At 37.0% G+C, this 15,198-nt stretch overlaps 1 protein-coding gene across 1 annotated transcript; it reads left to right on the top strand.

Moving 5' to 3' along the window:
• The first annotated feature begins 5,799 nt into the window (after positions 1-5,799).
• On the top strand, positions 5,800-7,231 carry LOC126614388 (LOB domain-containing protein 12-like). Its single transcript, XM_050282045.1, has 2 exons — positions 5,800-6,083; positions 6,491-7,231. The coding sequence occupies exons 1-2, from the start codon at positions 5,925-5,927 to the stop codon at positions 6,854-6,856; spliced, it is 525 nt and encodes a 174-aa protein (XP_050138002.1). The 5' UTR covers positions 5,800-5,924; the 3' UTR covers positions 6,857-7,231.
• The last annotated feature ends 7,967 nt before the right edge of the window (positions 7,232-15,198 follow it).

Here is a 15,198-nt window from a genome sequence, read left to right as displayed (position 1 = left end):
CAGCCCGATCGCATGTACCCACGTGGCATTCTTAGGCTTATCTTATCATTTATCTCCTTACCTTCAAATGGTGGTAATGTTCACTATCCTATTTATCACCGTTAGATGTGTTTACCCACGTGGCATTCTTAGGCTTATTTGTCATTTCTCTTCTCACCTTCAAGTGGTGGTAATGTTCACTATCATATTTATCACCGTTAGATGAGTTTGAATTTTGAGATTTGTGTCTATTTACTACACAAATCTCAAAATTCAAACTCATCTAACGGTGAAAAATAAGATGATAAGCATACATCGTAGTTTATGATGATGAGTAAAAATGTTTCCTTTCCATATGTTTTGTTTACGTTCTGTTCGTGAAATGGTTTAAGCACTCTTTAATTATTTTCCTCTCTTCATTGTTTTTCGATTTATTTAATTTAGATTTAGAAAAAAATGAGATGTGCGGTAAGACAACAAAGTGCGTTAGCAATTTCCATTTCTATACACCACTATGTGTTGGCAACGATCCCTTTGGGTGCTACTTAGAATCTTGAAATCAAAATTTATGTGCTCACAACGCATTCATAGTTTAAGTGTTTGAGAGCACTTACTCATGTTTTAGAGGTCTTAGGTTTAATTTCTTTATTTTTCGCTTGTAAAAAAGTCATGTACAAAAATGCTATAGCTATATTTATCTTATTGTTTTTATTCTGAAAGTATTTATTTCTATCTGTTTACATGTTATAACCACCGTTTGGCATGTGTAAAAAAAAAAAGAATGACACGTTTAAAAAAATGCAAACCAAGCCTATATATTCGTTTTTCGTTGTATTGAGTTGATAGTGGAAAAATGGTTCAAGCAAACGACTTTGTTCAAGCAACTTGAAATTGAAATTGAGGTGAGTGTAGCGCCACATATATATGATCGAAGTTGAGGCTGCCATCGTCAAACTTATTATATGGCTTCTATTGTTATCCCACCATTTAAGAAAACCATATGCATGCATGTATCTCAAGAGTCGAATCCTCCATATGACCAAGGCAAGTGCATTCAATGTATGCATCGGAGGTTGCATGTTTTAATTTCCTCTAAGTTGGTGAAAGATGTCTGTTTTTCCTCCACCTTATTCATTTGCTTTAAGTATACAGTAAAACAAAAGGTTTAACATAGATCTCGCCGTCTAGAGCGTAGAAGTTTTTCTTCTTCCTAGAGCGCTTAGGGTTTGAAACTTGAAACAGAAAACTGAAACTTGTATAAGATTAATTAAAAATATGCGCGTTTTCTGAGGTAATGCAGTAAAACAAATTCAACATTTTTCCTTCTTATAATGATATATTTGTTCAGAGTATTAATTGCATATCGCCAAAAAAAATAAAAAGACTTTGCATGTGCTTATTCATAGTTGGCTAGTCACTATTTTGTCAATTGATTTTGAGGTGAAACCTTAACTTCTTCAATATTTATACCGAGGGATGTGGGATTTAGGTTCGAATCTAAAATCTTTTGCTTATAAGTAGAGAAGAATACTATTAGAATCTAACGTTACAGCCCCACATAGTCGAGAAATTTTTCAATGTACCAAAGTACACAACTAGGTACGTTAAGTGTCATAATACAAATGGTTGGAAATTTTTTTTTTTCAAGTATCCAATGACTTGTATTATAACACCTGATATACCATACTGTGTTTCCTACACACTAAAAAATCACTCCATATAATAAACTAGTCGTATTAATTTAGTATTGAACTCATCACCCTCAGTAGTCGAATCTAAAACCTTCTCCTTAAGTAGAAAAGTATATGCAAATGCCATGACAACTAGGGGAAGAGAGCTTTTTTTTCTCGGGACAAAAGATTAGAAGCTTGGAATCGTGGAGATCATTAAATGCAAGGGAGCGAGAAGAGGTCTTAGGGTTTCAGAACCACTATTTGTTTTAGTTTCAATCTCTCTCGAAACGGGTTTCCTTTTTAATAAACTCTTAAGCCTTTGCTTCATGTCGGATCTCATTAATTGGGTCACATTAATTTTCTCTGTGGAGGTTTAGTATTATCTTATATGCTTATTGATTTTTAATACAATGTATACATGTGACTAAGAATTTTTACGAGAAATGCTAAGGGATTCTTTCAAAAGTGATCATTCTTCATATACTCTCTGTCATATTTATGTACCAACATTATAAAATATTGTGCAAATATAAAACATTGTGCAAAAAATACGAATGACAAAAGTTCGTGGATCCCTTAGTTTCTCTTTTTAAAATTAGAAAAAACTTAGTAGTACTGGTTGTTAGACCAAATCGTCATTCGGTTACAATCAAAACTACTTGAAGTGTTTACGTTAATCTGTAACTCTTATCTTATAAAGGTTGGAAAAAGGGAGGGGGGAGGGTAGAGTTGGTGGGTTGGGTAGTATTGATGTTGTTGTTATTCTTAGCCTTTGAATACGATACGATGATGGGCATAAAAAAATGATCTTTGTCGTTAGACGATAGGGGCTCTAGAAACTATTTAAAACTTAAGGGACTGAGTGTTTCACTTTAATTGCATACTCATTCGAACATTAGGGTGCATGTATTTATAATACGGTGAAGATTACATTCAGAGTTTGAAAACCCTATTTACATGGAGTTTTGAAATTCAACAATACAAACAGAAAAGCAAAGATAGCATAGACTGTTTGACCCTACAAACATTTGAAATAAGTCCTAGACTTATCCAACTTCTTATGAGATAAGAGTTACAGATTAACTTAAACACTTCAATTAGTTTTGGCTGTAACCGAATCAACTTAGTCTAACACTGGTCACTCGTGTGACGTGTTAATTAATGGATGGCTTGAGGCCATTCAATGTTTGTACGTGCATGTGCCAAAAAAAGTTTACCACTTGTATTCTCCCAATAAAATTGAGACGATGAAAGATTTGAATTCGATACAAATACATGGTATGGATTTGTGACATTATTTTTTACACGTATTTTTTGGTGTTCATTTTGTAATGTTTTTTAACGATCCGAATTTTTATCTTTTAGGCTTATTTTCAATAGTTCATGTCAACAAAAAATTTACCAAAATCTAAAACCATAAGACCGTTGGATTAAAAGTTGGAAACAATCCTTATCCGGTAGGAATAATAAAAATAAAAGTCCAGGTTGGTTGGTGGGCCTAGTGACAGGAGATTTGAATTATAATAAAACGTTTCATGACTTGCATGACTGCAGTGATGGATGAACGGTGCATGTGCCTTAAGAACTTACTAGTTTACAAGCTAAGTTGTACAATTTATTGTCAATTGATTTTATGATGGAATTCAAACATTTTTTATGGTATCAGAGTAGGGTTCTTCCACATGTGAAGCCAAACGGCCACATTGCTTAACGTCATCCTGTTGTATTGTTCATGTGTTAGGCTCGTAAATTCGCCACACGTGAAGGGGCGTGTTGAGAATGAGAGAGACCTTGCATGGGCTTATAAGAGGTTAGATTATTTCTCATGTTATCAATTGGTTTTACGATGAAACCCCAGTTTTCTTCTCAATTTCTGGCTACAAATAATCAAGAGGGGTTATTCCACCATGAAAGCAAGGTCAACCAGTTGCCAACATAAGTTTTCTACTAGCTGCCAATTGGTTTTGTGATATTAGTCTGGTTTTGTTAGCTCAATGACTACATGTGCTAGCCTAAACGTGCATCCATCAGAGACGATGTGACATGAGCGTTACCCCAAACAAAAGCATGTGCAGAAACAGCTGTCACACTATAGTTGAGAAAAACATGCAAATTTTGAGCATGCTCTACATTTTTCCTGAAACTCCGTGTCATGTATTTGTTTGGGCAAAATTGATGTGCTTGATTTTAGATAACGTCGTATGAATTTTATTCAATATCTGTGTAGAGGAACTATTGAGGATCCAATCATTTTGTAAATTGTACGTGTTTGATTATCGTTATGATGAGTCTTATCATGACTGATGAGATCTAATTAATCATTTTCTTTTTCTATTTCCGGGAAAAGGGGCAAATATATTAATTTGATATTTAAAGAATGCTAGGTTTTTTGCTTTTGGTATGCAAAGAATATTTGTAGTTAGTCAAGATAGCTGCATGAAAAAAAACAAGAAAAACAAAATTCATAATATTTGGTAAACATAAACTTAATAGAAATTAATATATTTTGGGTTAGTGAGAGCATTGATCAAAGACTCAAAAGTTAATTATAAAGTCAGGCGGCGTTGGGGGCTGTTGGGGCAGTGATTTTGGGCGAGTGAGAGCATTGATCAAAGATTCAAAAGTTATAATTTATTAAAAAAAAAAAAATATTGAAAAGTTATAAAGTTAGGCGGCGTTGGGGGGCTGTGGGATAGAAATATGTTGTGAAAATGTATGTTTCCATGTGGATGTCCGCCAACAAACATTCACGACGATGAGTCCATCTCTCTCGGTGTTTTGGTCGTGGTTAGGGTTTCACATGCCTTTCAATTTTTATCTCTTACGAAAACCCTAACCTTAAGTAATCTCTCTCCCCAATTGATTGCTTTCAAATTAATCTCTAATTTAATATTCGTTTTCAATAGTTAACCCCTTTTTTTCTTCTTCTCTTACTCGTTTTTGCTCCTGTACCAAGAGAGATTTTTTAGTGTGACCGATATACAAAGTGGTACATTACATGTCACTATACAAATGGTGGGATATGTGTGCTAAAAACTTAATAACTTAAAAAATAAAATTTCTCACAAATTCTATTAAAACACATGGTGTACCACTTGTATTCCCGTTATAATTAAAAATTTCTCCTATACCAATACACACACAGTGTTAGAATTCTTCTATCCCACATCGGCCAGAAGGCTTGAGAACAATCCTTTTAAATAGAATTACCTCACTCTAACTTATACCAAGGCCTTTTGTATTAAAACCTCACACTTGACGGATTGAGCAGGTGGCCAAGTGGAGACAGTATCGGTGTTGTTAGAGTGGGCCCTTGGCCCGTCAACCTGAAATTTAACATGGTATCAGAGACAAGGGACGGGCCCATACTGCCACGTGAAATGGGTGGGTCCCCTTTGACCCCTCGCAAACGAGTGAGCTTCGACTTGGCTCCATGTAGGCCAAGAGATGCCATGTGAATGGGTGGGTCCCTATTGGCCCCGTACGAACAGGTGAGCCTCAGCTTGGCTCCACGTCGTTGCAGATGTGTGGAACTTCACGTGTGACCCATAAAATGGGGTCTCACGTGCGAGGGAGTGTTAGAATTCTTCTGTCCCACATCGGCTAGAAGGCTTGAGAACATTCTCTTTAAATAGAATTACCCCACTCTGACTTACACCGAGGTCTTTTGTATTAAAACCCCCCACATCTGACGGATTGAGCAGGTGACCAAGTGGAGACAGTATCAGTATTGTTGGAGTGGACCCTCGGCCCGTCGACCTGAAATTTAACACAGTGCAGCTGAAGAAAGAAACAGAAGAGTCAAACCAGAACGTGAGAACAACACAGCTGCGTGGCTTTTGCCAACTTATATATACGTATATATCATACAATTCACGCGCCTACGCGGTGGTCAACTAGAGAAGAATCTATTCCCTGCAATATTGACCAAGGTGCCCTTGATAATCACACTCAAATCTGTCGCACTTCAGGGCTATAATCGTATTTTTAACGTGTGAATTTGCTAATTTGTCTAGTTGGGAATATCCAGATTCCAGTTTTGAAGTCTGAATTTGTTTTATTATTATTAATTGCGAAGCATGTGGGACCATTCTACCCTAAGGCTACCATCCTTGAACCAATATAAATATGCAATTTCAGTTCTTTGGCTTCAACACTACTAAGCACCCTTTTGTTACAACTTTTCAGTAGTAAGAAAGTGCTTTCTAGCTTTTCTTAATCAAGTAGTTCTTCAGAGGGAAACTTTTTTCTTTTGGGTTGTTAGGGTAAAATATGGGACCGGGCTCTTCGCCGTGTGCTTCTTGCAGGTTGTTGAGGCGCCGGTGTGCCAAGGACTGCATCTTTGCCCCATACTTCCCTTCTGATGACCCTTATAAGTTTGCCATTGTTCACAAGGTCTTTGGTGCTAGCAATGTCAGCAAAATGTTGCAGGTTTCTTTCTTTTCTCTAGACTTGAATTTCGGCACACCCTTTTTCTCTCCCTACACCTATTCACTTATGGTTTTTTAATTGAATAAGTTAAATGAGAATTAGTGGACATAAATAAACTTTGAGTGCCCATAAATGAAAAAGGGTGTGGGAAAACGCTATTTTGCACTCGCTTCATGCACTTTTATGGAAGGGTACTGCAATCAAGACCAGTACAATTGATGGCATGTTATTTGCACTCATCAATAGAAGTGCAAGCATCCCCTTGATCAATACCTAAGTTATATTCTTCTTATTTTTGTATTTTTCTGATTTTGTTAAAATAATGAAAGAGATGAGCTCAAACAAAGAACAATTGTGAAATTAGGTTTTTTATGCGTGTATAATTTATGGTTTCCTCGTTCATTCAGGAGCTTCCCATTCATCAAAGAGGAGATGCTGTGAGCAGTTTGGTTTATGAAGCAAATGCAAGAGTGAGAGACCCGGTTTACGGGTGTGTTGGGGCAATTTCTTTCCTGCAGAATCAAGTTTCTGAGCTGCAAATGCAGCTTGCAGTGGCTCAGGCAGAGACACTTTGCTTCCAGATGCAACAGGATCCTGTAGCCTTACCAACCCAGATTGATCAACACCATCATCAACATCAAGATCATGACCAGAAGTCCCTTCTTTTATCCAACAGTGACTTCAATAGCATTCCACATCAATACTTCAGCAGCTTCGCTTCTCCTAGCAATGTTATCCAAGACCCTCTTAAAAGAGAGTCTCTTTGGACTTGATCATTTGCATAACATCATTAATCAAAGTGCTGTCAATTCATCTTTCCAATACAATTTCCTTTATCTTTGTATGATCATTTAATCAGTACTACTCTATTTGTGTGTGATCCGCATGTGCACGCAGGCATGTGTTTCATTTCGTGCACGTATATGTGTGTGTGTGAGAGAGAAGTGATATATGGAATTCTGGGTCAACCCATGCATGTGGGAGATGGAGTAAAGTAGGGTTTACAAGGTTTCTTTTTCTTGCTATAGACGTCATTGTAAAGCTAGCAGCGGTCTTTGACCAATATTTCCTTTTTCTTTCAGTTTTTCACCGTAATATTCGTGGAATCGCTAAATTACTAATCAGAGAAGTGATGGATTGTTATAATAGTTATGACTTTTTTTCTCTAATTTATCGCATCTAGAGTTCAATCCATCATTTTTTTTTATAATCTAAACTACCTATTAGCAAAATTATATTTGTCAACTAAATATGGACGAAAAGACCAAATTAACCTTGTCAACAAAATTAAACCAAGATAAAACTTATGAGCAATATAGTAAATTAATATAAAATAATTTTACTGTTTTCTTTCAAAGCCTCACATTAGTTGTCCGCTTTTAATCTTCCACGTTTTTCTCTCAAATAAAATAAATTTAGTGATGAAATCATTATCCATACACAGTTATTAAGAATACGAACAACCTCTTCAACGACAAAAAATTGTTAAAAGGTCGTCACAAAAAAATTTTAGCGACCATTCTCTTTATAATTTTTATTTTCAAAATTTTAATATGCACATGCATATCATGTGTACAATTGCTAGTGTAAATTAAAATAGTAAGATAAGATCACTTGTATTAAAGAAAAAAAAAACCTAATTAAGTGTTGCATACAACAAGTGTGTATAATGTTTCTCCATATAATAAATTTGTGTGACAAGCACAAGCCCAATTTTTTCTATAAAAAAAAAAGAAAAAAAAACCTACAAATGAACCAAGAAAGCCAGAGATGAAACCAGTGGTTACAGAGATCACCAGATTTATCTTAGGAGATTAGATTTGTTTGAACTATGGGGGTTTTGGGGATGGTTTATGCATATTAATTAGAGAAACCAAGGTCATATTATTGAGAATGAATCCCACAGTAATGTATGTTTATTTTTCAACTCATGATCTTTGGCTTCTATTTCCGACTTCATTGATGACATATAAGTATGTTGGGCTACTCTCTATAATTTTAATTTGTCTTATGGTGAAATATCTGTTAGATATTCAAAGAGACGGGTCACTTGCCCACTCCTAACCACATTGATATTGTCTCAACTTAGTCACCTATTGCTATGTGCCAAGTTTAACAAAAAAAGATATCGGTGTTGTTAGAAGTGAAATCATACACTTACATATTATATTTTATTTTCTTTATTCCCTGATGTGGGGACTTATATTAAACTTGGTAACTGGGGCACGACACGGACCCACATGATCCCAATTAAACCCGCTCTCATACCATGTTATATATTCAGAGAGACGGACCACTAACCCACTCCTAACCACACTAATACGGTTAGCTTAATCATCACAAAAGGCCTTGATGTTATTAGGAGTAGAACCATACACTTATATATTGTATTTTATTTTCTTAATTCCCCAATGTGTGGAACTTATATTCAACAACCTCAACTTCTTCATAGTGTTAGATCAGTTTGTTACTTGTGTAAACCAAATAGCCACACGTGCTCTATATGTCTCCATTTGTGTTAGGCTTAAAAATTCGCCATACATGAAGGGGCATGTTGAGAATGAATTCCCCATTGATGAGAGAAAGGACCTTGTAAGGGCATATAAGTTAGTTGAGCTACCCTCCATATTGCCAATTCATTTTATGGTGGAGCCTCAACTTCTTCACATATGGGTACAATCAAAGAGACCGAACGGTGCACCGTCTCTTATTCAAATGCCTTTTGGTCTTCCGTTTCCTCGCCCCCATTAGTACTCAAATTCATGTGTTTCTACTACTATGTTCAATTTCATTTTTTTTTGTTGGTGTCCAGCTTTCACTTTATCTTCTTTGGTCATTTTCTATCTTAATGAAGGTTTGCAAAGATTGTAGCTGATCAGTTATTTAAAAGCATCACTTTCCTCACATGAGGTCCTAAGTTTGATTCTCTATTTCTCTTTAAAAATAGAATGCATTTGTTATAAGGTTAGATTTTATCTAATCTTTTAATATCGATTCGATTGTACTAAATATTTGATCTAACATTGATTACTTCTTATTCCTTTTTTTTTTTTTGGGACGATCTTTTTTTTTTTTGCTTTTTCGAATTGGAATTGAGGAGCCCATGTTAATGGTTTACAGAGAAGATCTTTTACGGAACTTTAAATGGTACGTATAAAAAATAATTTCAAGTATAACTTCAACCAAAATATTTAATTTCACTCGTATCAAAGAGTTTTTCTTTTTGGAGCATAGCCAATTGTATATCATTTTAATAGGATTTCTAAAATTTAAAAAATTGTAAAGAAACAATAGAAATTTCATCAGATTTTGTTTCTAAGTTTACCATGTAAGTTTACCCCAACTGGCTTTCAAATCTTAATTCTATTACCGCGAGTGATAAGTGCAGTTTCACAATAAATTTAATTATTTAGATGAATCTTTTATTGGTTGAAGAAAGTTGAAGCCATGCATATGTTTATACTAGTTAACTTAACCAAAATATTCATCAGAATTATATATGTGATCCATAGCTCCTAAATTTCTACGTCGTGGTGGCGTCTTGACTAAGCAAATATTTGTTGACAAAGTGATACATTCTGTTGTTGCGTTCCAAATCTCGACTGATCAAAGTGCATGGCAACTCAAACCAGCATGTGTCGAAACCTCCAAATTAATACAGCTTGCATGACCACGCCTTCGCGGTTTTGTTTTTGGAAACTCACACGAGAACTTCCCAATGGATCACCCATCATGGGATTGCTCTCGCGCGAACTCGCTTAACTTCGGAGTTCCAATGAACTCCGAAGCCAGTGAGCTCCCAAAAAGCCTCGTGTTAAACAGAGATGAGAATATACATATAAGGCTTACAAGATCCACTCCCCTGGGCGATTTGAGATGTAACAGCTACGATTTACAAATTAAGAAGTATGTTGTTCTCTTCAAATATTTAATACATAACAATATTATTTTTTGGTATTAACAGGGACTAGAAAGGAAATGAGGCCTACGTCCAATTCCCAATTTTTGCTTGCTAAACCTAGATACCCAGTCCCTCCGCACTCCACCTTCTTCTTCTCCGGCGCCGTCACCATAGCTAAGCCGTTACAGTAAGCCTAGGGAGGACGACAACTGATGCTGCAGAAAAAAAAAACTTCGATTGATTTGGCGGTGTGGGTTTAATTTTGAGCACTGACTGTGGCGTCCTCCTCGAGGCCGCAAGCGCTCCGCCAGGAAGATGCGCTTGCAAGTTTGTCGTTTTCTTCTGCAAGATCGATTGACGGCGATTTGCAGAAATTGAATGAAATGAATTTGTAGATTCGACGAAGCCTCTGTTAATTGAAAAAAAAAACAATTTGGGATTTTTCTATGTTTGATTTGAAGAGAAAGAAATTAAAAGAAGAGAAGGTTTGAATTGAAGAGAAAGAAAATGAAATCAAGAGAAAGTATGGGTTTGATTTTTCTGAGTTTGATTTTTAATCGGAGCAATCTGGGCATGCGAAGAAGAAGCATATGAAAGAAGAGAAGTAGAGAGACAGGGGAGAGAGAGTGTCAAATTAAAAAAAGGGTAAATCGTCAAAATGGTCCCTGAAATTTGCATAACTCATCACTTTGGTCCCTGAGATTCCAAATCGATAAAAGTGGTCTTTGAGATTGTCCACCATCCATCATTTTGGTCATTCTGTTAAAAACTCTGTTAAGTGTCCCGAAGCTCTTGGCCGGAAATTTGGGCAATTTTCAAAGCTTTGTAACTCAATCGTTTCTTAACGAAATTCGACCCATAATATATTAAAATGAAGATAGGAAAGTGTAGAATAAGATTATACCTATTTAAAAACTCAATGGTTGCTGGAGATGGCCAGAAAATAGCCTCAAAATTGACTGATCAGAGTGAAAACTTGAAAAATCGCCGGAAACTGGTAAACTTTAAACGTTCATAACTTCTTCAATACTCAGCGAAATCAAGTGATTCAAAAACGAAAATCATACTTCTCGACGAGACAAAGAGAATTGTACCTTTTTTGATGGTTAACTCGCCGTGATTCTTCCGGAAAGTGGCTCAAAAATGGCTAACTCGAGATCAAGATAGCCACGTTTGAGCCGATTTTCGGCCAAACCACGGCGAGTTAGCTGTCAACAAAGGTACCATTCTCTTTTTCTCATCGAGAAGTATGATTTTCATTTTTGAATCACTTGATTTCGTTGAGTATTGAAGAAGTTATGAACGTTTAAAGTTTACCCAATTTCCGGTGAGTTTTCAAGTTTTCACTCGGACCAGTCAACTTTGAGGCTATTTTTCGGCAATCTCCGGCAATCTCCGGGAAATAGGTATAATCTTATTCTACATTTTCCTATCTTCATTTTGATATATTATAGGTCGAATTTGGTTAAGAAACGATTGAGTTACGAAGCTTTGAAAATTGCCCAAACTTCCGGCCAAGAGCTCCGAGACACTTAACGGAGTTTTTAACGGAATGACCAAAATAATGGATGGTGGACAATCTCAGGGACCACTTTTATCGATTTGGAATCTCAGGGACCAAAGGGATGAGTTATCTAAATCTCAGGGATCATTTTGGCGATTTACCCTTAAAAAAAAGTGTGTATACTAATAATAACTATTAATAAAATGAATTAAAAATGACAAAAAACATTTGATGTGCAGAAATAATTTAGTCTATGATTTAGTCTAATACTATATCAAACGCTTTATTATCTTTATACTACTTAGTCCATCTCAAGCTAATCCAATTTAGTCCCTGAAGTTAATCCAGTTCGAAATAGTCCGGTGCTACAAATGCACATTATGGGCTTAAATGTCAAAAGCCTTAATTGAAAAGATCAAACTACTATAGGCAGTGGGGATGTTACTTAAGTAACATAGACCAACTTCAGTTTAAATCCCAATAATTTCGATGTTGTAGTAGAGATGAAGTTTCCAGTTTTTAATGAGTCTAAGGACTAATTTTTCAAAAAAAAAAAAAAAAAAGGATAACACATGTGTACATATATGGGGAATGAACATATCTCTCTATTTGCAAATCTCGACCGTATAAATTTAATGATCTGAACCATTCAATTTATAAATCTTCATTTGAATATCACTCTTACAAAAAATTATTTGAATGAGAGAGCGTTCAATCATCCGCACGTATCAATTAAATGGATGGTTGATCATAAATACGTTAATTACATTGTACCTACATCGTCGGTTTGTTCTATACATTTGAATGACTAAATGATCACCGATTCAAATGATTTTTTGTAGTAGTGAACTTCAAATGAGGATTAATAAATTGAACAATTTCGATAGTTGAATTTATAGGGTCAAGATACATTATTCGCAAGGAGGAATGAGCTCAAATCCCCAAAGGGAGAATACAAGTATTATCTAAAAAATTAATTTGGTACTTAATTTTCACCGAATGATAATTCAAGAACCAAATTAGCTCATTACTCTAAACTAACATTGTGGAGTAAAAAATAATCCCAAAAACCATGGAGCTGACACGTGGATTATTTTCCAAGAAAGACAAAACTACCCCTATTAAATGAGTAGGGAGCAGTCTAATTTACCACGCGCAGCTGAGGTAGCGCATGCAGAGATCAACGACTGCTCAAGGCACCCTTGCCCGTAGGAAATCTCAAAGGTGTTTATGATAGAATAATCCTTTATTCTTATCATAAATACATTCTTAATCAGAGAAGACCTCTTTCAAGTAAGCAATCATAATCTTATTTATTTATTTATTTATGATATTTACCTAATTATTCTAAGATATTTATTTACACAAATATCACCTAGGCCGGCCACCCCTAAACCTTAGAGGGCCGACCCATACTCCTATCCTCTCCTATAAATACACCATTTATCTCCAAAATTCAGTAAGCTTTAACTACCCCTAAAAAGGCTTTTTGCTTCCCACAAACACTCAAACACATTCTTTTTAGAATTCTAACTTTGGCTTCGGAGATTATTTGGCCAAAGCCTCTCCATTCATCATGGACGCATAAGGCTTTTGGCCTTAATCTTAGGTGTTATTATTTTGCAGGTTTAGATTCGTCAATCAAAGGAAGGCAGAAATTTGCATCCACAAATTGGTGCTTTCATTGAGAGCTCTAGTCCGAAGACTCGAAGAAGACTCTCACTTTCAACTTCAATCGTTCACAGATCCACGACTACGATGGCAGAAAATTCAGAAACTACAACTAATGAGACCCCCTACATAGAAGGACATGGACAAACTAATGGAGATCTCGACGTGGCTCTATGCCGTCCCTTCTTGAGGCTTACCACTGCAAAGACTGCACCTTTGCCACCACAAGGTACCCTGGCCATGCCAGCAGCGGTAATCGACGTTGTAGTGGCCAACGAGGTAGCCTCCACTCAAAGCGAGGAAACCCTAGGGTAGGAGATCCACGTCGTAAGTAGCTAGTAGACGCATACACAAACAGCTGCTTGCCCTTGACAGGAGTCTTTAGCACCTGCCACCTTCACTTGGACATGAACTACCCAGGCCATGCCAATCGAGGTGGTCCAGTACCTATGAGCTTAACCTACTCCTGTAGCCCTCTAGACAATCCAACATAGTCTTAGACCAGTTCAACCAGCCCAGATCCAGATCCCAAGGCTGACGGTTGAACCAAAGGTATTTTCACCCTACGTTACTGCAGATCTAACATATTATGGCTTAAATTTGGACCTGGAGTCCATTACACTTCCATAACTCAAGCACACGTCTATCGTCCCAGCTCTTCCACTCCAAATGGCGAACAACACATATCCTGACAAATCACCGAACTGACAAGCGCCCTCGTGCATCAGATTACCTTGGTGAGTCAGCTCCTGCAGTGCATCGAGATACAGCATACCCTAGATGAGGTGTCCAGAAGTAGGACAAAGACATGTGATGACGTTTCTCTCAAATAGTGTCCCAACAAGCAGCCTCTCAACCAGCCACAAATCGAGTGTTTTGGCAATGTACACTCTTGCTTGGGCCCTCGAGATAGCATAGACTCTTGTCTTAGCTAGCAGAGGAGCGTGCACTTTCACTTAAGCCCTTGAACAAGCATATATTCATAGTTGGGGCCACATTTCGACAATCAACATGGAGAACCTTCTAGGCGAAGTGTTCATACGTGGCTAGGCTTGCAAGAAATATCTTCCACCTCACATTAGAGTAAGCAACATTGTGGACAGTGAGAAGCAGTCGCACATTCCGGCTCAAGTTCAACCGACAGCCTACGAGTAATCCGCTCGCTTGCCAAGAATATACTACATGCACATCAGTTGCGACATAGACGAGCTGAGCATATGGAAGAACAGTCGAGACCAGCAGGTCATGATTGGGGGCAGTTGGAAGCCCCACTGCCCTGACAGAGGCAAATTCAAGAAGAAGTTGAGAGGCTCCTGACCGAGCGATTGCACGAATTCTAGTGCATCGAGACCACACACGAAGCCCTTTGCAAAGACATGGCACACATGGGTATATCACTTTTCACAGACGAAATTGAGCAGACGGAACCCCGCATAAGTACAATACACCACATTTCACCCCATTTAAGGGAGATGGAGACCCGAAAAGGCACTTGAAGCACTATTGCAGCACGATGATCCTCTACAAGAAACATGACATATATCCATTAAGCTTCCTACTCGTAATGATATTAAGATTAGAATATATCTCCTCAAATAACACCGAGACTTTTCAATGTCACACTAGGTAGTAAGATTAGATGGGTTATATGTGAGTTCCGAACAGTAACTTCTCTGAAAAAGCCCCATTTAAAGTAAAATGTCGTATATTTTTTAGGGTTAATTATATGCTTTGCAAACTGCTACTGCTAGACTGCTGCACACGATGGGCATTGGATATAATATCAGCACGACCAACGACGCCCCACAAACTGCCGAATACCAACAACACTATATGGGGCTTCTTTATACGTTTTCTCCTTCCTTCTCGAATCTACTGCACCTACGTACAGCGGCACGCACAGAACAAAATCCTACTATAAATATCTAAATTATTGCTTTTATCAGCCTTTTAGGGCACGTTCTTCTTAATGCAACAGTTCAACAAGTCTTTGAATTGGTCCCCAACTCCTCTTTTTTATGGAGAAAAGGCATGTAATT

The sequence above is a fragment of the Malus sylvestris genome, chromosome 3, assembly GCF_916048215.2.
Source record: "Malus sylvestris chromosome 3, drMalSylv7.2, whole genome shotgun sequence".
Classification (NCBI taxonomy): domain Eukaryota; kingdom Viridiplantae; phylum Streptophyta; class Magnoliopsida; order Rosales; family Rosaceae; genus Malus; species Malus sylvestris.
Note: the sequence above shows the minus strand (reverse complement) of the source record. Positions and strands in the feature narration are given on the sequence as shown.